The 22,617-nt window shown below is 42.5% G+C and overlaps 1 protein-coding gene across 2 annotated transcripts in view; it reads left to right on the top strand.

Moving 5' to 3' along the window:
* The window catches only part of LOC110525940 (G protein-coupled receptor kinase 5), a 76,384-nt gene continuing 53,767 nt past the window's right edge, over window positions 1-22,617 (top strand). The window contains exon 1 of one of the 2 annotated variants that reach the window (XM_036980099.2): window positions 1-985. In XM_036980099.2, coding sequence (XP_036835994.1) covers window positions 934-985 — 52 coding nt within the window. In that variant the 5' untranslated portion in view covers window positions 1-933. The remainder of the gene's footprint in view (window positions 986-22,617) is intronic. The other variant, XR_005052102.2, reaches the window with a different exon arrangement.

Genomic DNA, 22,617 nt, shown 5'->3' with positions numbered 1-22,617 from the left:
GAGCGGCCACTTGAGTATCTGGTCAATATAAAGGATAATACTTGTCTTTAACCACAAGTAATAAACCCTGCGCATTTCTTAAATGTATCTTCTTAAAATTGCAAACCTTATGCTTAACCTTAAATGAAGACAAAAAAAGCCAATTTTTGTTGCAAATTTGACTTTTGTGCCAGTGGAATCTGACTTTGTGGATATAGAAGTTAGTGGAAACCAATACTCTATTCGGGCCAATTCCGAATGGATGTGTGTGCAACGGGCGGTGGAATGGAATATTGGAACCAATTTGGTGGTTGAAGATTAGCGAACCCCTACTACAAATCACTCAATTTATATAGTCTGTGCGTTTAGCCCCCTGCAAGCTATCCAAATGTAACAGGAAAAATATAGACCAGACACACGCGGTAAACTGCTTGTAGCTTCGCCAAACGTGGGGGATATTGTTGGCCAAACCAAAAGAAAAAAACAAGCCCATTTTTTTTTATTAAGCCTTTGCACCGAGAGGGGGAGCACCTTGATGTTCTAGTACACTTCACCAACTCCCCCCAGTGCTACTGTGCTGTGCTTCAGCCGCTGTTAGGAATGCGTTACTAAATGATGTAGGTCTTGCCGTGGTCTCGGGCTGTATTGATGGCTCAACCGTGATCTATCCTTTGATGGGATTCCGCGCCAAATTACGCACGAAACACAACGGTCTTCGGAATTGGAATGGAAATGCCCTCCCAACGCTGCATTCGGAGCCGACGATATGAACCATGCCTAGTTAATTTTACAAGGATTTCTCCTTTATCCAGTGTGTAGACCGTGAACGAGTTTGAAATGTATACATTTTATTCGGATTTGGAATAAAACGAAAAGCAATTCATCCGTGAAGAGCGAGGTGTTGCTGTCGATTTCTTTTTTTTAATCTATTCAGCAAATATCAAAGAATTTTAGATGGAACTGGAGAATATTGTGGCCAATACGGTACTGCTAAAAGCAAGAGAAGGTAGGTCTTCAAACAGCCTAATACAATTACTGGACAATTTTTACGCATAGAAGTGGTTTCGAATTCCATGTGGCGAATGCTACAGTGATGTAATCTACTTTGGCTGAGAACATGATATTTATACAGATGCTATGCTCTTCAATCGAGCCTATAACATACATCATCACCATCATCATCAATATCAAACAACATGTTTTATTGGTTAATTCTAGGCTTTTAAACCGTATATTATTTCTCCTTATCTCCATTGATTTCCATAGCCTATTTCCAGGCCTAATATCAGTTTGACAGCTCTTACGTTACGGTGTGGGCAAAGGTCTCTAAATGCAACAAAACATCTAAATCAAATTGTTGACTGCGTGATTTATGATTAGACTATTGAGCAGCGATGAAACTGTAACAATTCAGCATTGCTAGAACTGGGGTCAAACTCTGATCTGATGATCATTTGCTTCAGTTGGCACATTTATGATGAAGAAATGACGTGATCTGAATCTAAGTTGCCATGGTGGTCTCCGTACAGCGAAATGCAGCCTGTTCCAATTCGCGACCCCAAACAACCCTGCGATTGGACACTTAGGTTCTGTCAATTTCATATTTACCGACTGTTTGCATCTGTGTTCAGCAGGTGGACAGTTTTAGAGTCGGGCTGCTTTGTTGTTGACATTCTTTGATCAAACACATACGCGTATACCTTCACTTTAGACTCGACCACTGATCGAACTGCTGAAATTAATGACACTGCCTTAGGTTACTAATGAGAATGTTTTGGCTCTTATCTCGTGTTAATGCTGCAAGCTTCCGTCTATCTGAATAAATATTACAGAAACTGACAAGGCTGTGTTGCTCTTACTCAGAGAAACACACCCACACACTGTTGTGCATGGTGTAATGTGCCTATGGGTTCTTTGGGCTGCATTGGGTCACAGACAGAGACTGATGTTTGCAGTCAGTGTACCACTTCTGTACAAGGGTCCTTTGTTGTTTTGAAATGCTGGTTGAAACCATCTTATTACAGTGTAAAGAAACACCAGATCACAGATGATTCCAAAGAAAATCAGAGCATCAATCATAATCTCTATAGCACAGGTCAAGTATTTGGCAACCAGTCCTCAGGTGATCCAAGAAGATTAAAACCCAGTGGGGAACCGAGAGGCCTAAGGATGTGTGTGTGTATATATATATATATACTTCAAGGTAGCCACCATTTGCCTTGATGACAGCTTTGCACACTCTTGGCAGTCTCTCAACCAGCTTCACTAGGTAGTCACCTGGAATGCATTTCAATTAACAGGTTGAAATGTTCATTTGTGGAAATTCTTTCCTTCTTTATGCGTTTGAGCCAATCAGTTGTGTTGTGACAAGGTAGGGGTGGTATAGATAAGATAGCCCTATTTGGTGAAAGACCAAGTCCATATTATGGCAAGAACAGCTCAAATAAGCAAAGAGAAATTATAGTCCATCATTACTTTAAGACATGAAGGTAGGCAATGAGGAACCATTTCAAGAACTTTGAAAGTTTCTTCAAGTGCAGTCACAAAAACCATCAAGCGCTATGTTGAAATTGGCTCTCATGAGGACCGTCACAGGAACGGAAGACCCAGAGATACCTCTGCCGCAGAGGATAAATTCAGTAGAGTTACCAGAGTAGGTGAACGGATAATCTCCACATGTGTGGTTCCCACCGTGAAACATGGAGGAAGAGGTGTGAGGATGTTGGGGTGGTTTGCTGGTGACACTGTCAGTGATTCATTTAGAATTCAAGGAATACGTAACCAGCAGGGCTACCACAGCATTCTGCAGTGATACGCCATACAATCTGGTTTGCGCTTATTTGGTACTGTGTATATTATATATATATATTTTTTTTAAATTTATATTTTTAAATGTATATTTAATCTTTACAATAATTGTACTAATCTTCTGATTTAATCTCTTCAGTTTGTATTGGAAAGAGAAGGGTTAATACTAAAACGAAAAAAATATATAATCAGGATTCTCTTTGGTGGTCTCTAGGTAGAAAAATCTAGCTAGCTCAGCCAGCCATTGGTTAGATTTTCAGAAGCTGGACAGAAGGTCTCTGCCATTCAACTGTATTGGAGCAGAATTTGGAGTGAGTGGAATGACCCAATCACATTTTGACCTACAATGGCAAAAAAAACTGAAAAGTAATGTGTCTAGGCCAGAGCTCTCCAACCCTGTTCCTGGAGAGCTACCTTCCTGTAGGTTTACACTCCAACGGCAGTTGTAGTTTACCCGATTCAGTTTATCAACCAGCAAATTATTCGAATAAAATACGCTAGATTATAGTTGGAGTGAAAACCTACAAGACGGTAGCTCTCCAGGACCAGGGTTGGAGAGACACGTAACGACAGAGCACAAGATAAAATAATCAGTGGAGGAAGCAGTAGTTTTCCCACGCTAACGCTAGTATCGTTAGCTAGCTTGTGTTGTAGTAGTGTGATAATGAAAATGCTAGCTTGTGTTGTAGTACTTTGACAATGGCGATGGCTGCAGCAGCAGCTGTTATCATCTTCAGGGTGGATGTTGTAGATAATTTGTTAGCTACACCCTTTTCAAGATTAACTTTCAACCTTTGTTTACAAATTATTATCTGGTGAGTGGAACTGTTTTTTTTATTTTTATGCAGCTCACTTGCTGTTAGGTATCCCTTTGAAAATAATGACTGTGAAATATTGTTCCATTTAAACTTTAGATCACTGGTTAGTGTGACGGAAATATATTTGCAATGGGAAGTAAAAGCTGGTTTGTTTATTTCATTTTTTAAATGAAATGGTTGTGCTTTTGTATTGTTATGATTTCATGGGGCCTACTGGAGTGAATGGGCTGCTTATTCTTTATAATTATTTCATGCTCTGTGTGACTGTTACCTGTCTATCAGCCGTGTCTATGTGTTTTACCAAAACTGTCTCTCCTTCAGCGCCATGGAGTGCACAGGTATTACGGTCACTGTCCTTTCAGCAACATAAACCTGTCACCTTCGATGTGACACTTGTTGCTGTCACCAGTAGCGATTTTAGCATGTAAATCTTGGTGGGGCAAAAAAACAACAAGTTGGATGCATGCCAGCAAAGCCACAACACTAAACAATACATTAATTGCAATATAATGGTGACAAACGGTGCCCACAAACTGTTAGGGCCTTCATAAAGCTGTACCAGCAGCAGTCCCAACATCTTACCACTGCTACACCTGGCTATCAGTGGAGCCTTGTCTGGCACCGAAACAGTTCATTCAGCCTCATTTACTGCTTTTTTTTAAAAAACATCTGATATGGCTGACTTGATTAAACAAATGTGGTTTCTAATGACAGTTGAGATGTACAAACTATGGCATAAGGGGATGACAAGCGGATAAGTGGCAATCGATAATTTAGATTAAGACATTTATGAGCGAGCTAGGACGGACGTTAATCAGTATAACTATTTGTTTAGCATTTTTGAAATGTACAGTGACAGAATTCAGAACATGGGCCGTTCTTACAGTGTTCTTCCTTGTACACCAAGTCAGAACCTTAGGATAAATAAAGTAGGCATATAAGCAGAAAATGAAAGATCTTACAATATTCAATGATTACAATTCTCTAAAACAGATTATAGGCTACAGTAGAACAATACGTGAAATTAATAGACCAAATTAATTAGGGTGAGGCACATGGGCTACTAACATCTTACTATACAACATACACCTAGTATTACTTCCTTAGCTGCAGTATACATATCTCCCTGGCATTATTACGTCATTTATGCAGCAGCATACAATAACGTTACATTTTTGGACTCACCTTGTTGTGCTGTGTTCACTTGAACAGGAAGGTGGCGTGGCGGTCCTTTTGTGGGCAAATTTTGTCATCAAAGTCTGTCATTCTCTGGATTTATGGTGCTTTCAAAACAACTGGATTTACAATTCCAAATTGGATGACTGTTAAAAATGTATTTTCCCAGTCAGAGCTTGTTTATTCCCAACTTCCCAGTTAACTTGATTTGACTTCAGAGTTCAAGATTTCACAGTTCCGAGTTAACAGTTGTTTTGAGCGTGGTACAAATCATGCTTCATTGACATCATGGCCAATGTTGAATGTTTACCATTTCAAACTTGGAAAAGAGCCTCTTAATCCCAGATTTGGGACCACACAGCCACTGTCACTGATTCCTTCCAAACCACTCGTTGAATTTGCGATTTCCAATTTGTTGTGTAATTTGTCCAATGGCCGATGAGCACCGATACATTTGATCTGTAATTTCTCTTCATTATTTCTCTTAATTTGACAAGGATTAAAAAGGATTTGCCAGTAGATTGTCAACTTGATTCATGATGATGACTGCTAGCTAAGATTGTGAAAGTATGATTGACATGATCAGTCCGATCAAAGCTACTGTACATATAACGTGATTTGACGTCATTTTATCTGTAGCCAATGACCTTGAGTTTTCTTGGATGGGCACTTCTAATGTAACATCCGAATGGCTAGAATTTTCAAGGTCTGCTCTTACACTTGGCAGTGACGTAAAGTCCCCACGAGTGACAAAACACTGAGCCAATCACAGTGCAACGCTCTTTTTTAATTTTTAATTTTTTTTTCTGCTGGCTTGCCCCACTACCACAGAAAGCACTGAGCTAGGTTGAAACATGCATTTTGGAGCTGCCTTACTCAAGAAAACAAAAAAGAGACCATGTTTGTATGCAGTTTTATTAACTCAATGATATATCTTTTTTTTTTTTTTACATTGTTTGCAAATTGATATGTGACACATATTAATGCCACAATAACATGCAAAACAGGCAAGCCCCCCCCCACAATTTAAAAAAATATATTTTATTTTTGCTAAAAATGTGGGGCTCAAAACAGGTGGGGCCCTGCCCTGAATTATGGGTTGCCACTGGTTGTCACTATTGGTGATGGTGGTGTTATGCTACCATAGGTTGTGTAAACAGTGTGTTTTTTGTTTTGCTGGTCGCATTATTTTATGCTGGGTGTCACGTGTTGTGTCCATGCCGGTTCTATCTCTGTGTGTGTGGCAGCCTGAAGCACGGCCTGTTTGTTTCATAATGTCATTAAAAAGCATTGCTCCTCCTTCACTAGAACTAAAAGGGCCCGACTACAGAATATATAATATCGGACGCATCAAGTGATGCTATGTTTTCTGTTCTTGATTATTTTTTGGGGGGATACAAAGTATTAAAATATTTTTGGTCCCTCTGAATGCCTAGGTCCTATAGTCACGGTTCGCCGCTGTTCAAACCCATGGTATGGCAACCCATGACATTCTTGTCATCCCAGCTGCTCTATACCCGAGCCAGCATACGGGTTTGCAACTTGGCACAGTGTAAACCATGGTCTGACACATAGCCGGCAGACGTGATCAACATAGATTTTCCCTGTGAAGAGCTGCGGTATAAGATATTGGTGAAGATGGCGCCATAACAACTGATCAACTGTTGAGCTTTCTTTCACGATTCTTTGCTGATTTCAGTGTGTTGTATATTGGATCCATTGAGTGCTTAGTTGTTTATATTTGGCCTGGTAATGTTAGAGTTACTAGGGGCGTTATCTGACAGAGCACATAGTGTCAAGGGTTGTGTGAATGCCTGTTGGAGTCTGCGGTGTACAGGGACGCTCCTATCTGTGTGTGTACGCACGCTGGTTGAGAGGTCACAGACCAAGGACATAGCGAGAATGGGGAAGGGAGAACCATGTTTATTCCTGTTTATTTATGCAAGTATGTCTCAGCCAGAGCTGAGCGGAGAGACACGCATTCCCTGTCCAAATTCTCCCAGAGTAACAGAGACAACAGGAAGGCCTAGTTTACACTGCGCTTCCAGTGTTTACGCCAGTGTCCTCACACTTCCGAAATCACTGAAATAAAGTGAACCCTAGCCAAGCAGAGAAATAAAAAGCCATCAATATCCCCTTCCTTCTGCAACGCTGACCAGAGAGAAGGAGAGGCCCTCTTCCAGTACTTGGTAAATGCATCTCTCTGTTCTGCCTTCTTCCTTTTGAAGTAAGTAATCATCACTAATCTGACATGACTGGTTTGGTCTAAGCGTAAACTTTAGCCAATTCAGCTATGTTAGGTAAGTGATCACTCCAAAGAAGGATTTGTAAAAGGGGCCAGAGGATGGATTTGAACATATTCGGGCCTGCTGAAGAGGACTTTTGATGATGTCACAGTTGAGATTCCAGTAAGTCTATCTCACCTCCTCTCTCTCAAATACTAAGCAATAACGGAGTAGCGAGTAAGACCTGAGTGTTATTCAGAATCTGGAAAAGGCTAAACACACAAACACACAACAGTTACATTATTACACTGAGTATACCAATCATTAGGAACACCTTCCTAATATTGTGTTGCACCCCCCCCCCCCTCTTTTGCCCTCAGAACAGACTCAATTCGTCTGGGCATGGATTCTACAAGGTGTCAAAAGCATTCCACAGGGAAGCTGGCCCATGTTGACTTCAATGCTTCCCATAGTTGTGTAATGTTGGCTGGATGTCCTTTGGGTGGTGGACCATTCTTGATACACATGGGGAAACTGTTGAGAGTGGAAAACAGCAGCGTTGCTGTTCTTGACTTAAACCGGTGCACTTACTACCATACGTCGTTCAAAGGCACTTAAATATTTTGTCTTGCCCAGTCACCCTCTGAATGGCACACACGCACAATCCATGTCTTAATTGTCTCAAGGCTTAAACAATCCTTTAAATTGACTCCTCCCCTTCATCTAAATAAAGGTTAAATAAAAAAAATCTAATCTATACTGATGTGTGTTGAGTACTCAGTGTATATCATGAATGTAGCCTACAGTGTTAGCTGAAGTGAAAGGTTGCATGCAGTTTTGATGACAGATTGACTGCGTTGTGGTCATCCAATCTCCATCCTTTTCTCCCCGGTGTCCAGTAATTGTGTCTTTGTGGAGGATGCTGAGGGGATGATGCAGTGAAATCCAAATGTCCATTCAGCCATTTCACCTCTGCTGAGGATCACCTAACAGCTCCTATTACCAGTCACAGACCACAGCATTTCAGAGATGCTGACATGTTGAACATAGAAATGTTAAAGGTACAATCCATAAGAAGTATTAAAGGTACAATTCATAAGTTCTCTCTCTTGTTCATAAGTTCTCTCTCTTCAAATGAAAACACAATGACTGCGCTTGTTGGACTGTTCCGCTGCGTTTTTGCTTTTGCGCTTAAAGACCTTTCCCCTCAGTCCTCCAAAAAGGGTTAAGACGACAAAATGTTTTTACGTTGATCTTTTTAATAGTAGTTTGAACATTAGGAAAGCAGAAGTGTGTGAACCCAGTAGGTGTTTTACCTATGACTACCCTGAAAGGGTTATACACGGAGTGTACAAAACATTAGACACACCTTTCTGATACTGAGCTGCACCCCCTTTTTGGCCCCCTTGAATTTATCAGGGCATGGACTCGACTAGGTGTCGAAAGCGTTCCATAGGGATGCTAGCCCATATTTGACCACATTGTTTCCCCCAGTTGTGTCAAGTTGGCTGGATGTCCTATGGGTGGTGGACCATTTTTGATACACACGGGAAACTGTTGAGCTTGGAAACCCATCACCGTTGCAGTTCTTGACACAAACCGATGTGCCTGGCTCCTACTCTGTATTGCAAACATACACAATCCATGTCTTAACTGTCTCAAGGCTTAATAATCCTTCTTTAACCTGTCTCCTCCCGTTCATCTACACAGATTGAAGTGGATTTAACAAGTGACATCACTAAGGGATCATAGCTTTCACCTGGATTCACCTGGTCAGTCTATGTCATGGAAAGAGCAGGTGTCCTTAATGTTTTGCACACTCAATGTATAACAGCGAGAACAGCAGTGTTTCTGTTAAAATACTAGGCGTCACGTTTACTTGATTTTTAGGAAGCATTTCTTCAGAAATCCACTTCCTCTCTGTGCTGAGCTATGGAAGGGAGGCATCTCCATTACTGAGGTGTGTGTGTGTCTCTCTTTAAGGAGTGTATGAATTCCTGTGTGTATGTAATTTGAGATAACAGATTAACATCCTTCAGTAGACCCTGAGTTTATTGTGTGTGTGTGTGTGTACGCGCTTCCCCATTCATAACTCTCACATTGGCAGCAGCCGTGGAACCGCAGCTTAAATGAACGCCAACAGCCGTTTTAAATGAAGGCCGGTAAAGGGAAAAGTTTGTTGTTGAATCCAGATGCTTTGTTGGTATTGCAGACTTGTAGCAACTGAACTGAAGCCTAGGTGCCAGCTTGAGATTTTTAGGTTCATGCCTAAACAACAAAACAGTCTAAACATTGCCAATCCACTTCTTTTCTGTTTTCAGATAGATACTCCTGCCCTTGTAAGTGAGGAAGGTTAAACTAAGCTATGTTGAATGGATGACCTTTAACCTGAGGCAATTATGTCATGTTAAGCAGCTGCTCTAAATTAAAAGGGTGTTCTATCAACTAGAGCGTAGGGACAAAGTGTTCTAGAATAAAGGAACAAGTGTTCTATCTAGAATGAACGGCAAACATGTTCTTGACCATAGAAAAGTGTTCTTGAATGAAGGAAAATGATTATTGATTGTCTGATCAAAACAAACCAGCAGATTTTAGGGCCAAACAGACCCTAAACCAAAACCAAACATTGTAGAACAAACAACAGTGTAGTTACACCGATAAAAGGTAAGAATTCCACTCATTTCTACTGAGGAGAAACATGGCGAGTAAATGGTAGCCATCTTTCTCTAAAGCCAGCAGCTACCTCTGACCTGTACTTGACCCCACACACGCCTCTATGCACAGCAGTGTTATTGGAAAGGTCACCATATATTTCCAGGCACAAGATAATATAGCAGTTGGCTGAATCGGTGTGTTTTACTTCAGCAGTCTGTAGTGTGGTAATGAGACAAGGAAAATATGACATTCTTCAAGGTGATTTTGAAAGAAAGAACGAGACGGATGGATAAAAGGAGGCTACCTATATTTCCAGGGAGGCTATACAGTGGGAAGGGTGAAATGGTGTGAGCCACCAACTCTTTCCCTAAATCCAGTGTAGTCTTTCATGTCATATCTGACTACTGTGTAACCATGTCCATTCTCTCTTGTAGACTGATTTGTGATGGGTGAGTGGTTGGGTATACTGGCAGTGCCCTCGAAGGAAAGGGAACATTATAAAAGTATTACTAAAATGTTTTAACAATTTTGGAAAGGGGAAATTACACTTACAGTTTTACTGTTAGTTTTTACTGATAAACCACATTTCTATGATTTATTAAGTGATTTAAACCTGTCATTCTTTTGTGAAATCAGTAGCACAATGACTAAGAAAATCTAACAGAATAACTGCAACTGAATTGGCTGCAATGGGAATTCATAGTATTCACAGACCACAGTTGGGTCTCCTGCTACTGTCCTCCCTTCCACCGGCATACTGTTATGTTCAGCTCATAGGGTCTCCTGCTACTGTCCTCCCTTCCACTGGCATACTGTTATGTTCAGCTCATAAATGTTTGATTTCTCTTTCTGTCTTGTAGTGGTCTAAGCAAGAGTGTGAGTCACTCACTCTCTCCAGCTAATGTCACTTCTCCCGGCTCTTACTGACACCTACACATGAGCCCCCCTCTCTTGCCTTTTACTGTAACCAGCCCTCTCACCCACTGAGCACCTACTGTCACCAGACGTCCATGGAAGTTGAAAAGTAGTTGCAATTTGGTCAGTCCGAATTTGAGCCAGTCAGTAGAGTAAAGAAAGTAGAGTTTAGTATTGGGCACACTATAGTAGAGTACAGTAATTTAAAGTATTGTTCTTTACTGTACTGAACTACAGTGCCTTTGGAAAGTATTCAGACCCCTTGACTTTTTCCACATTTTGTTACATGTTACATTTTGCCTCAGCAATCAACACACAATACCCCATGCTTGCTAACCCGGCCTGCTAACTGCTAACTTGCCCTGGTCTACTAGCTGCTAGCTTGTTTAGCTCCGGCCTACGAACTGTTAGCTTGTTAGCCTGCTAACTGTCTGAATCACCGTGTCCCCAGCCAGCCCAACCACTCACTGAACCCATATGTTCACTTGGCTATGCATGCCACTCTCTAATATCAATATGCCTTGTCCATTACTGTCCTGGTTAGTGATTACTGTCTTATTTCACTGTAGAGCCTCTAGCCCTGCTCAATATGCCTTAACCAACCATGTTGTTCAACCTCCTACATATGCGATGACATCACCTGGTTTAAACATCTCTAGAGACTATATCTCTCTCTTCATTACTCAATGCCTAGGTTTACCTCCAATGTACTCACATCCTACCTTACCTTTGTCTGTACACTATGCCTTGAATCTATGCTATCGTGCCCAGAAACCTGCTCCTTTTACTCTCTGTTCTGAACGTGCAAGACGGCCAGTTCGTATAGTCTTTAGCCGTACCCTTATCCTACTTCTCCTCTGTTCCTCTGGTGATGTGGAGGTTAATCCAGGTCCTGCAGTGCCTAGCTCCACTCCCACACCCCAGGTGCTCTCATTTGTTGACTTCTGTAAACGTAAAAGCCTTGGTTTCATGCATGTTAACATTAGAAGCCTACTCCCTAAGTTTGTTTTACTCACTGCTTTAGCACACTCTGCCAAACCAGATGTCTTAGCCGTGTCTGAATCCTGGCTTAGGAAAACAACCAAAAACCCTGAAATCACACTATAACGTTTTCCGCCAAGATAGAACTGCCAAAGGGGGCGGTTTTGCAATCTACTGCAAAGATAGTAATACAGAACTATGCAGGCTATCTAAATCTGTACCCGAACAATTTGAGCTTCTACTTCTAAAAATTCACCTTTCCAGAAACAAGTCTCTCACTGTTGCCGCTTGCTATAGACTTCACTCTGCCCCCAGCTGTGCCCTCGATAGCCAGCTGTGCCCTAAACTGGGACATGCTTAACACCCCGGCCATCCTACAAACTAAGCTTGATGCCCTCAATCTCACACAAATTATCAATGAACCTACCAGGTACAACCCCAAATCAGTAAACACGGGCACCCTTATAGATGTCATCCTAACTAATTCGCCCTCCATATACACCTCTGCTGTTTTCAATCAAGATCTCAGCGATCACTGCCTCATTGCCTGCATCTGTAATGGGTCTGCGACCAAACGACCACCCCTCATCGCTGTCAAATGCTCCCTGAAACACTTCTGCGAGCAGGCCTTTCTTTAACGACCTGGCCGGGGTATCCTGGAATGACATTGACCTCATGCCGTCAGTAGATGATACCTGGCTATTCTTTAAAAGTGCCTTCCTCACCATCTTAAATAAGTATGCCCCTCTCAAAAAATGTAGAACCTGGAATAGATATAGTCCTTGGTTCACGCCAGACCTGTCTGCCCTTGACCAGCACAAAAACATCCTGTGGCGTTCTGCATTAGCATCGACTAGCCCCTGTGATATGCACGTTTTCAGGGAAGTTAGGAACAAATATACACAGGCAGTTAGAAAAGCTAAGGCAAGCTTTTTCAAACAGAAATTTGCATCCTGTAGTACTAACTCAAAAAAGTTCTGGGACACTAAAGTCCATGGAGAATAAGAGCACCTCCTCCCAGCTGCCCACTGCTCTGAGGCTAGGAAACACTGTCACCACCGATAAATCCACCATAATTGAGAATTTCAATAAGCATTTTTCAATGGCTGGCCATGCTTTCCACATGGCTACCCCTACCCCGGTCAACTGCCCGGCACCCCCCAAAGCAACTTGCCAAAGCCCCCACCATTTCTCCTTTACCCAAATCCAGATAGCTGATGTTTTGAAAGAGCTGCAAAATCTGGACCCCTACAAATCAGCCGGGCTAGACAATCTGGACCCTCTCTTTCTAAAATTATCTGCCGAAATTGTTGCAACCCCAATTACTAGCCTGTTCAACCTCTCTTTCGTATCATCTGAGATTCCCAAAGATTGGAAAGCTGCTGCGGTCATCCCCCTCTTCAAAGGGGGTGACACTCTAGACCCAAACTGCTACAGACCTATATCTATCCTACCCTGTCTTTCTAAGGTCTTTGAAAGCCAAGTTAACAAACAGATTACTGACCATTTAGAATCCCACCATACCTTCTCTGCTATGCAATCTGGTTTCAGAGCTGGTTGTGGGTGCACCTCAGCCATGCTCAAGTTTCTAAACAACATCATAACCGCCATCGATAAGAGACATTACTGTGCAGCCGTATTCATCGACCTGGCCAAGGCTTTCGACTCTGTCAATCACAACATTCTTATTGGCAGACTCGACAGCCTTGGTTTCTCAAATGATTGCCTCGCCTGGTTTACCAACTACTTCTCTAATAGAGTTCAGTGTGTCAAATCGGAGGGCCTGTTTTCCGGACCTCTGACAGTCTCTATGGGTGTGCCACAGGGTTCAATTCTCGGGCCGACTCTCTTTCTATATACATCAATTATGTCGCTCTTGCTGCTGGTGATTCTCTGATCCACCTCTACGCAGACGACACCATTATGTATACTTCTGGCCCCTCCTTGGACACTGTGTTAACTAACCTCCAGACGAGCTTCAATGCCATACAACTCTCCTTCCGTGAACTCCAACTGCTCTTAAACGCAAGTAAAACTAAATGCATGCTTTTCAATCGATCACTGCCCTCACCCGCCTGTCCAGCATCACTACTCTGGACGGCTCTGACTTAGAATACGTGGACAACTACAAATACCTGGGTGTCTGGTTAGACTGTAAACTCTCCTTCCAGACTCACATTAAGCATCTCCAATCCAAAATTAAATCTAGAATTGGCTTCCTATATCGCAACAAATCATCCTTCACTCATGCTGCCAAACATACCCTCGTAAAACTGACCATCCTACTGATCCTCGACTTCGGTGATGTCATTTATAAAATAGCCTCCAACACTCTACTCAACAAACTGGATGCAGTCTATCACAGTGCCATCCGTTTTGTCACCAAAGCCCCATACACTACCCACCATTGCAACCTATACACTCTCGTTGGTTGGCCCTCGCTTCATACTCGTCGCCAAACCCACTGGCTGCAGGTTATCTACAAGTCTCTGCTCGGTAAAGCCCTGCCTTATCTCAGCTCACTGGTCACCATAGCAGCACCCACTCGTAGCACGCGCTCCAGCAGGTATATCTCACTGGTCACCCCCAAAGCCAATTCCTCATTTGGTCGTCTTTCCTTCCAGTTCTCTGCTGCCCATGACTGGAACGAATTGCAAAAATCTCTGAAGCTGGAGACTCACATCTCCCTCACTAGCTTTAAGCACCAGCTGTCAGAGCAGTTTACTGCACCTGTACATAGATGGGCTGTTTAACAGATAGGCTATCTACCTACCTCATCCCCATACTGTTATTTATTTATTTATTTTGTTCGTTTGCACCCCAGTATCTCTACCTACACATTCATCTTCTGCTGATCTACCATTCCAGTGTTTAATTGCTATATTGTAATTACTTCGCCACCATGGCCTATTTATTTCCATAACTTACCTCATTTGCACTCACTGTATATAGACTTTTTGTTTTCTTTTGTTCTACTGTATTATTGACTGTATGTTTTGTTTATTCCATGTGTAACTTTGTGTTGTTGTATGTGTCGAATTGCTACGCTTTATCTTGGCCAGGTCGCAGTTGCAAATGAGAACTTGTTCTCAACTAGCCTACCTGGTTAAATAAAGGTGAAATACATTTTTTTTTAAAATTATGACAAAGTGAAAACAGGTTTTTAGAAATTGTTGCAAATTTATACAAAATTAAAAACAGATACCTTATTTACATAAGTATTCAGACTCTTTGCTATGACACTCAATTGAGCTCAGATGCATCCTGTTTCCATTGATCATCCTTGAGGTTTCTACAACTTGATTTGGTGTCCATCTGTGGTAAATTCAAATGATTGGACATGATTTGGAAAGGCGCACACACACCTGTCTAAATAAGGTCCCACAGTTGACAGTGCATGTCAGAACAAAAAGCAAGCCATGAGGCTGAAGGAATTGTCCATAAAGCTTTGAGATAGGCTTGTGTCGAGGAACCGATTTGGGAAAGGGTACCAAAACATTTCTGCAGCATTGAATGTCCCCAAGAACACAATGGCCTCCATCATTCTTAAATGGAAGAAGTTTGGAACCACCAAGACCCTCCCTAGGGCTGGCTGCCCAGCCAAACTGAGCAATCGGGGGAGAAGGGCCTTGGTCAGGGAGGTGACCAAGAACCCGATGGTCACTCTGACAGAGCTTTAGTGTTCCTCTGTGGAAATTGGAGAATCTTCCAGAAGGACAACCATCTCTGCAGCACTCCATCAATCAGGCCTTTATGGTAGAGTTGCTAGAAGGAAGCCACTCCTCAGTAAAAGGCACATGACAGCCCGCTTGGAGTTTGTGGAAAGGCACCTAAGGACTCTCAGACCAGGAGAAACAAGAATCTCTGGTTTGATGAAACCAAGCTCGAACTCTTTGGTCTGAATGCCAAGCATCACATCTGGAGGAAACCTGGCACCATCCCTACGGTGAAGCATGGTTGTGGCAGCATCATGCTGTGGGGATGTTTTTCAGTCGCAGGGACTGGGAGACTAGTCAGGATCATGGGAAAGGTGAACAGAGCAAAGTGCAGAGAGATCCTTGATGAAAACCTTCTCCAGAGTGCTCAGGACCTCAGACCTGGCAAAGGTTCACCTTCCAACAGGACAATGACCCTAAGCACACAGCCAAGACAACGCAGGAGTGGCTGAACCCGATTCAACATCTCTGGAGAGACCTGAAAATAGCCGTGCAGCAACGCTCCCCATCCCCAGTATGTCATGGAAAGAGCATGTTCTTAATGTTTTGTATACTCCATGTATGTAGATGAGTTTACACTACCGTTCAAAAGTTTGGGGTCACTTAGACATTTCCTTGTTTTTGAAAGACAAGCATCATGTTTTTGTCCATTTAAAATCACATAAAATTGATCAGAAATACAGTGTAGATATTGTTAATGATGTAAATGACTATTGTTGCTGGAAACAGTAGATTTATTTTTTATGGAATATCTACAGTGCCTTGCAAAAGTATTCATCCCCGTTTTTCCTAATTTGTTGCATTACAACCTGTAATGTAAATGGATTGTTATTTGGATTTCATGTAATGGATATACACAAAATAGTCCAAATTGGTGAAATGAAATAAAAAAATAACTTGATTTAAAGAATTTCAAAAAATTGAAAATGGAAAAGTGGTGCGTGCACATGTATTCACCCCATTTGCTATGAAGCCCCTAAATAAGAGCTGGTGCAACCAATTACCTTCAGAAGTCACATAATTAGTTAAAAATAAAGTCCTTCTGTGTGCAATCTAAGTGTCATATGATCTGTCACATGATCTCGATATATACGCACCTGTTCTGAAAGGTCCCAGAGTCTGCAACACCATTAAGCAAGGGACACCACCAAGCAAGCGGCACCATGAAGACCAAGGAGCTCTCCAAACAGGTCAGGGACAAAGTTGTGGAAAAGTACAGATCAGGGTTGGGTTATAAAAAATATCAGAAACTTTGAACATCCCACAGAGCACCTTTAAATCTGTTATTAACAAATGGAAAGAATATGGCACCACAACAAACCTGCCAAGAGAGGGCCGCCCACCAAAAATCACAGACCAGGCAAAGAGGGCATTCATCAGAGAGGCAACAAAGAGACCAAAGATAACCCTGAAGGAGCTGCAAAGCTCCACAGGGGAGAATGGAGTATCTGTCCATAGGACCACTTTAAGCCATACACTCCACAGAGCTGGGTTTTATGGAAGAGTGGACAGAAAAAAAGCCATTGCTTAAAGAAATAAATAAGCAAACACATTTGGTGCCAAAACACATATGGGAGACTCCCCAAAAATATGGAAGAAGGTACTCTGGTCAGATGAGACTAAAATTGAGCTTTTTGGCCATCACTGAAAACGCTATGTCTGGCGCAAACCCAACACCTCTCATCACCCCGAGAACACCATCCCTGCAGTGAAGCATGGTGGTGGCAGCATCAAACTGGTCAGAATTTAATGAACGATGGCGCAAAATACTGGGAAAATCTTGAAGGAAACCTGTTTCAGTCTTCCAGAGATTTGAGACTGGGACAGAGGTTCAACTTCCAGCAGGACATTGACCCTAAGCATACTGCTAAGCATCACTCGAGTGGTTTAAGGGGAAACATTTTAAATATCTTGGAATGGTCTAGTCAAATCCCAGACCTCAATCCAACTGAGAATCTGGGGTATGACTTAAAGATTGCTGTACACCAGTGGAATCCATCCAACTTGAAGGAACTGGAGCAGTTTTGCCTTGAAGAATGGGCAAAATTTCCAGTGGCTAGATGTGCCAAGCTTATAGAGACATACCTCAAGATACTTGTAGCTGTAATTCTGCAAAAGCTGGCTTTAACAAAGTAGTGACTTTGAGGGGATGAATAGTTATGCATGCTCAAGTTTTCAGGGTTTCTTTTTTCTTATTTTATTTTTTTCATGTGTTTGTTTCACAATAAATATTTAGCATCTTCAAAGTGGTAGGCATGTTGTTTAAATGTGTTTAATTCCAGGTTATAAGGTAACAAAATAGGGAAAATGCCTAGGGGGGAGAATACTTTCGCAAGTCACTGTACAGAGGCCCATTATCATTATCCATCACTCCAGTGTTCCAATGGCACATTGTGTTAGCTAATCCAAGTTTGTCATTTTAAAAGGCTAATTTATCATAAGAAAACCATTTTGAAATTATTTTAGCACAGCTGAAAACTGGCCGCCTTTAGACTAGTTGAGTATTTGGAGCATCAGCATTTGTGGGTTGATCACAGGCTCAAAATGGTCAGAAACAAAGAACTTTCTGAGGAAACTCATCAGTCTATTCTTGTTCTGAGAAATGATGGCTATTCCATGCGAGAAATTGCTAAGAAACTGAAGATCTGGTACAATGCTGTGTACTACTCCCTTCACAGAACTGCGCAAACTGGCCCTAACCAGAATAGAAAGAGAAGTGGGAGGCCACAGTGCACAACTGAGCAAGAGGACAATTACATTAGAGTGTCTAGTTTGGGCTTTTGACTGGTCTGTGTGGGGTCCTTGATGATGCTGCGGGACTTCCTCAGGCACCATTTCAAGTAGATGTACTGGATGGGTGGCAGCACGGTCCCAGTCATGTACTGGGCCATCTTCACCATCCGCTGAAGGGCCTTGCGGTTGTGGACAGAGCAATCAGGATGCTCGGTCAGGATGCTCTTGATGGTGCAGCTGTAGTATTTGGAGAGGACCCGTGGTGGCATGCCGAATTTCATCAGCTGCCTTAGGAAGTAGCGTCACTGTTGCGCCCTCTTGACAAGCATGTTGGTCCATGTCAAGTCCTCAGTGATGTGGACGCCAAAGAACTTAACTGCTGATTCGCTCTACTACTTGATGTGGATCGGGGCATGATCTTTCCTCTGCTTCCTGAAGTCAACAATCAACTCCTTTGTCAGCCGACGTTGAGGGAGGGGTTGTTGTCCTGGCACCACAATGCCAGTTCACTTACCTCCTCCCTATAGGCTGACTTGTTGTTGGTTATCAGGCCTACAACCGTGGTGTTGTCAGCAAACTTGATGGAGTTGGTGTCGTGCAAAGCCATGCAGTCGTGGGTGAGCAGGGAGTATAGCAGAGTGCTGAGGACACACCCTTGGGGGGCCCCTGTGTTAAGAGTCAGTGTGGAGGAGGTATTGTTGCCAATCCTCACAGCCAGTGGTCTGCCTGTCAGGAAGTCCGGGATCCAGTATACCAATTATAATGGTATACTTTTTTTCTTTTTTTTTTTGCAAAGAGCAATTTCTCAAGCAAGAGGGGGAAATGGTAAACTAGCTTTTATTGGCACAGTGGTTTAGAATTCTCTTTTTTATTGGTCTATTAACAAATGTACCGCCTGGTGAAAATCTAAATATATTTTAGATTATTCAAAGTAGCCACCCGTTGCCTTGATGACAGCTTTGCACACTCTTGGCATTCTCTCAACCAGCTTCATCTGGAATGGTTTAAAGTAATGATGGACAGTCGTTTCTCTTTGCTTATTTGCTTACAGACCAGCTGGCTGCTGTGTTTACGGACATATTTAATAAATCCCTATCCCAGTCTGCAGTTCCCACATGCTTCAAGAGGGCCACCACTGTTCTTGTTCCCAAGAAAGCCAAGGTAACTGAGCTAAACGACTATCGCCCTGTCGCACTCACTTCCGTCATCATGAAGTGCTTTGAGAGACTAGTCAAGGATAATATCACCTCCACCCTACCTGACACCCTAGACTCACTCCAACTTGCTTACCGCGCCAATAGGTCCACAGACAACGCAATCGCAATCACACTGCACACTGCCCTAACCCATCTGGACAAGAGGAATACCTATGTAAGAATGCTGTTCATCGACTACAGCTCAGCATTTAACACCATAGTACCCTCCAAAATCGTCATTAAGCTCGAGACACTGGGTCTCGACCCCGCCCTGTGCAACTGGGTCCTGATCTTTCTGACGGGACGCCGCCAGGTGGTGAGGGTAGGAAACAACATCTCCACCCCACTGATCCTCAATACTGGGGCCCCACAAGTGTGCGTTCTCAGCCCTCTCCTGTACTCCCTGTTCACCCATGACTGCGTGGCCATGCACTTCTCCAACTCAAATCATCAAGTTTGCAGACGACACTACAGTGGTAGGCTTGATTACCAACAACGACGAGACAGCCTACAGGGAGGAGGCGAGGGCCCTCGGAGTGTGGTGTCAGGAAAATAACCTCACACTCAACATCAACAAAACAAAGGAGATGATTGTGAACTTCAGGAAACAGCACAGGGAGCACCCCCCTATCCACATCGATGGGACAGTAGTGGAGAAGGTGGAAAGATTCAAGTTCCTCGGCATACACATCACTGACAAACTGAAATGGTCCATCCCAAACAGACAGCGTGGTGAAGGCGGCGCAACAGCGCCTCTTCAACTTCAGGAGGCTGAAGAAATTTGGCTTGTCACCAAAAACACTCACATTCTTCTACAGATGCACAATCGAGAGCATCCTGTCGGGCTGTATCACCACCTGGTACGGCAACTGCTCCGCCCACAACTGTAAGGCTCTCCAGAGGGTAGTGAGGTCTGCACAACGCATCACCGTGGGCAAACTACCTGCCCTCCAATGCACCTACACCACCCGAAGTCACAGGAAGGCCAAAAAGATCATCAAGGTCAGCAACCACCCGAGCCACTGCCTGTTCACCCCGCTATCATCCAGAAGACGAGGTCAGTACAGGTGCATCAAAGCTGGGACCGAGTGACTGAAAAACAGCTTCAATCTCAAGGCCATCAGACTGTTAAACAGCCATCACTAACATTGAGTGGCTGCTGCCAACATACTGACTCAAATCTCTAGCCCCTTTAATAATAGAAAATTAGATGTAATAAATGTATCACTAGTCACTTGAAACAATGCCACTTTATATAATGTTTACATACCCTACATTACTCATATCATATGTATATACTGTTCTCTATACCATCTACTGTGTCTTGCCTATGCCGTTCGGCCATCGCTCATCCATATATTTATATGTACATATTCTTACTCATTCCTTTACACTTGTGTGTAAAAGGTAGTTGTTGTGAAATTGTTAGATATTACTGCATGGTCGGAACTAGAAGCGCATGCATTTCGCTACACTCGCATTAACATCTGCTGACCATGTGTATGTGACCAATAACATTTGTATGATTTCTTACCATAAAATGGACTTGGTCTTTTACCAAATAGGGCTATCTTCTGTACACCACCCCGACCTCACAACACAACTGATTGATTCAAACAGATTAAGAAGGAAAGCAATTCCTGTAATTCCTGTAACCTTTAAAAATGCACACCTGTTAATTGAAATAAATTCCAGGTGACTACCTCATGAAACTGGTTGAGAGAATGCCATGAGTGTGCAAAGCTGTCATTGAGGCAAAGGCTGGCTACTTTGAAGAATATCGAATATCAAATATATTTTGATTTGTTTAACACTTTTTTTGGTTACTACATGATTCTATATGTGTTATTTCGTAGTTTTGATGTCTTTACTATTATTCTACAATGTAGAAAATAGTAATAATATAGAAAAACCCTTGAATGAGTAGGTGTGTTTAAACTTTTGACTGGTAATGTATATAATATACAGTAACACAGAAAAATCATGTTTTTGACTGCACTGGGCCTTTAACTGGCTGTGACTCCTTTACCAAACAATAATCAATTATTTTAATGAAAGATGCATTTAAACAATTACTTATTAGTATTGAATTAAAGCACTAACAAATACCTACAAAAACATACATAGCATTAAGACTTGGCCCTGTCTGTAAAAAAAGATTGTGACTCATTTACCACGTGACCTTGACCAAATGTAAATACAGTATCTGTCTCATGCAGGAAACACAACTGTAGTGCTGCAAGCACTAACCATGCTCCAGCTAACTGCAGTTAGGATGTGAACCATGCACTATCAAGCTGCAGTTTTTTTTTTCTCGACAGATGATGTAGATGGATCTCACCTCTCAGGCCTAGTTTATGAGAAGCCTTTGTTGTAAGGTGAGAAAAAATGCTGCTTGATCGTATTATAGCACAAGTCTCAGCAAACCAGAAGTGCAAACAAAACGCTTCATGCTCTTTAAAGATTGAGTCAGTGGTCAGCCATAGGCTTGTGTGTGCATATATCGAAGTGCAGTTGAAGCTTGGCAAAGCTTCTCAGTTTTCCTTTTTGTAACATTGGATTTGGCAGTCCTCTCATATCTTTAGAGGGTGAGTCAACAAGGGCAAATTGAAGTGAAGTGAGCAGGTTATTGAATTGAAATCCGCCTCTGTGTCAGACATCATTAGCCACTTTTTCAGTAGTTTTTACTAAACAAGCTTATTCTCGTCTCGTGTCCTGTCTTCCACGATCACTTATCTGGTAGGTCAGTGACCGTCAGGGAAAACCGCGATGAACACGTATTTGCTATCCAGTGCATTTGTGAGGGAAAAGAGATGAGAGGATGCTATTAGACGGAATTTTGACACCGCCATCAAGGAGTGTGTCAATGGTCTGTACACACACACGCACACACACGCGCGCGCAAAGCTTGGAGTGTGTTCCCTCAGGGCTTCTCTCGGAGGGCTGAGCCATGACATAATGGTGAGGAGTTTTTATTGGGGAGACAACTGAACAACATTAATGGGAGGGGAATCAAATCCATAAGAGGAGAGTTGAGGACCAGGCAGGCAAGCCAGTTTCCCCTCTGGGTGGTTAAGTTTGTTTGCATGGCGATAAAAAGAAGACAAAGGGAAAAGGGTTTCCCATACTAGCTTTTTCTCACGCATAGCTACAGAGCAATGACTATCCGACTCTTACTGGACAGCCCCCACCCTCCTAAAGTTGAAAGGTAGCTCGAGTTTTCTACTTTGCTTGTAGAATTGTCTCTTATGTGAGGGCCTGTCCATGCATCTCTGTTTAATCTCTTTTCGACCTAATGAATATTTGATGTTTGTAAATTGGAAACTGCTCGGACTCTGACGAGTTTCGCTTGTGTACTTTTGCTGCACACACACACACACCAGAAAAGGGAATGAACATGTATCAGTTATGGGGT

This window comes from Oncorhynchus mykiss, chromosome 6 (genome assembly GCF_057628025.1).
Source record: "Oncorhynchus mykiss isolate SJ-2025 chromosome 6, ASM5762802v1, whole genome shotgun sequence".
Taxonomy (NCBI): domain Eukaryota; kingdom Metazoa; phylum Chordata; class Actinopteri; order Salmoniformes; family Salmonidae; genus Oncorhynchus; species Oncorhynchus mykiss.
The sequence above is the reverse complement of the archived record's forward strand: the minus strand, read 5'-3'. Positions and strand labels throughout refer to the sequence as shown.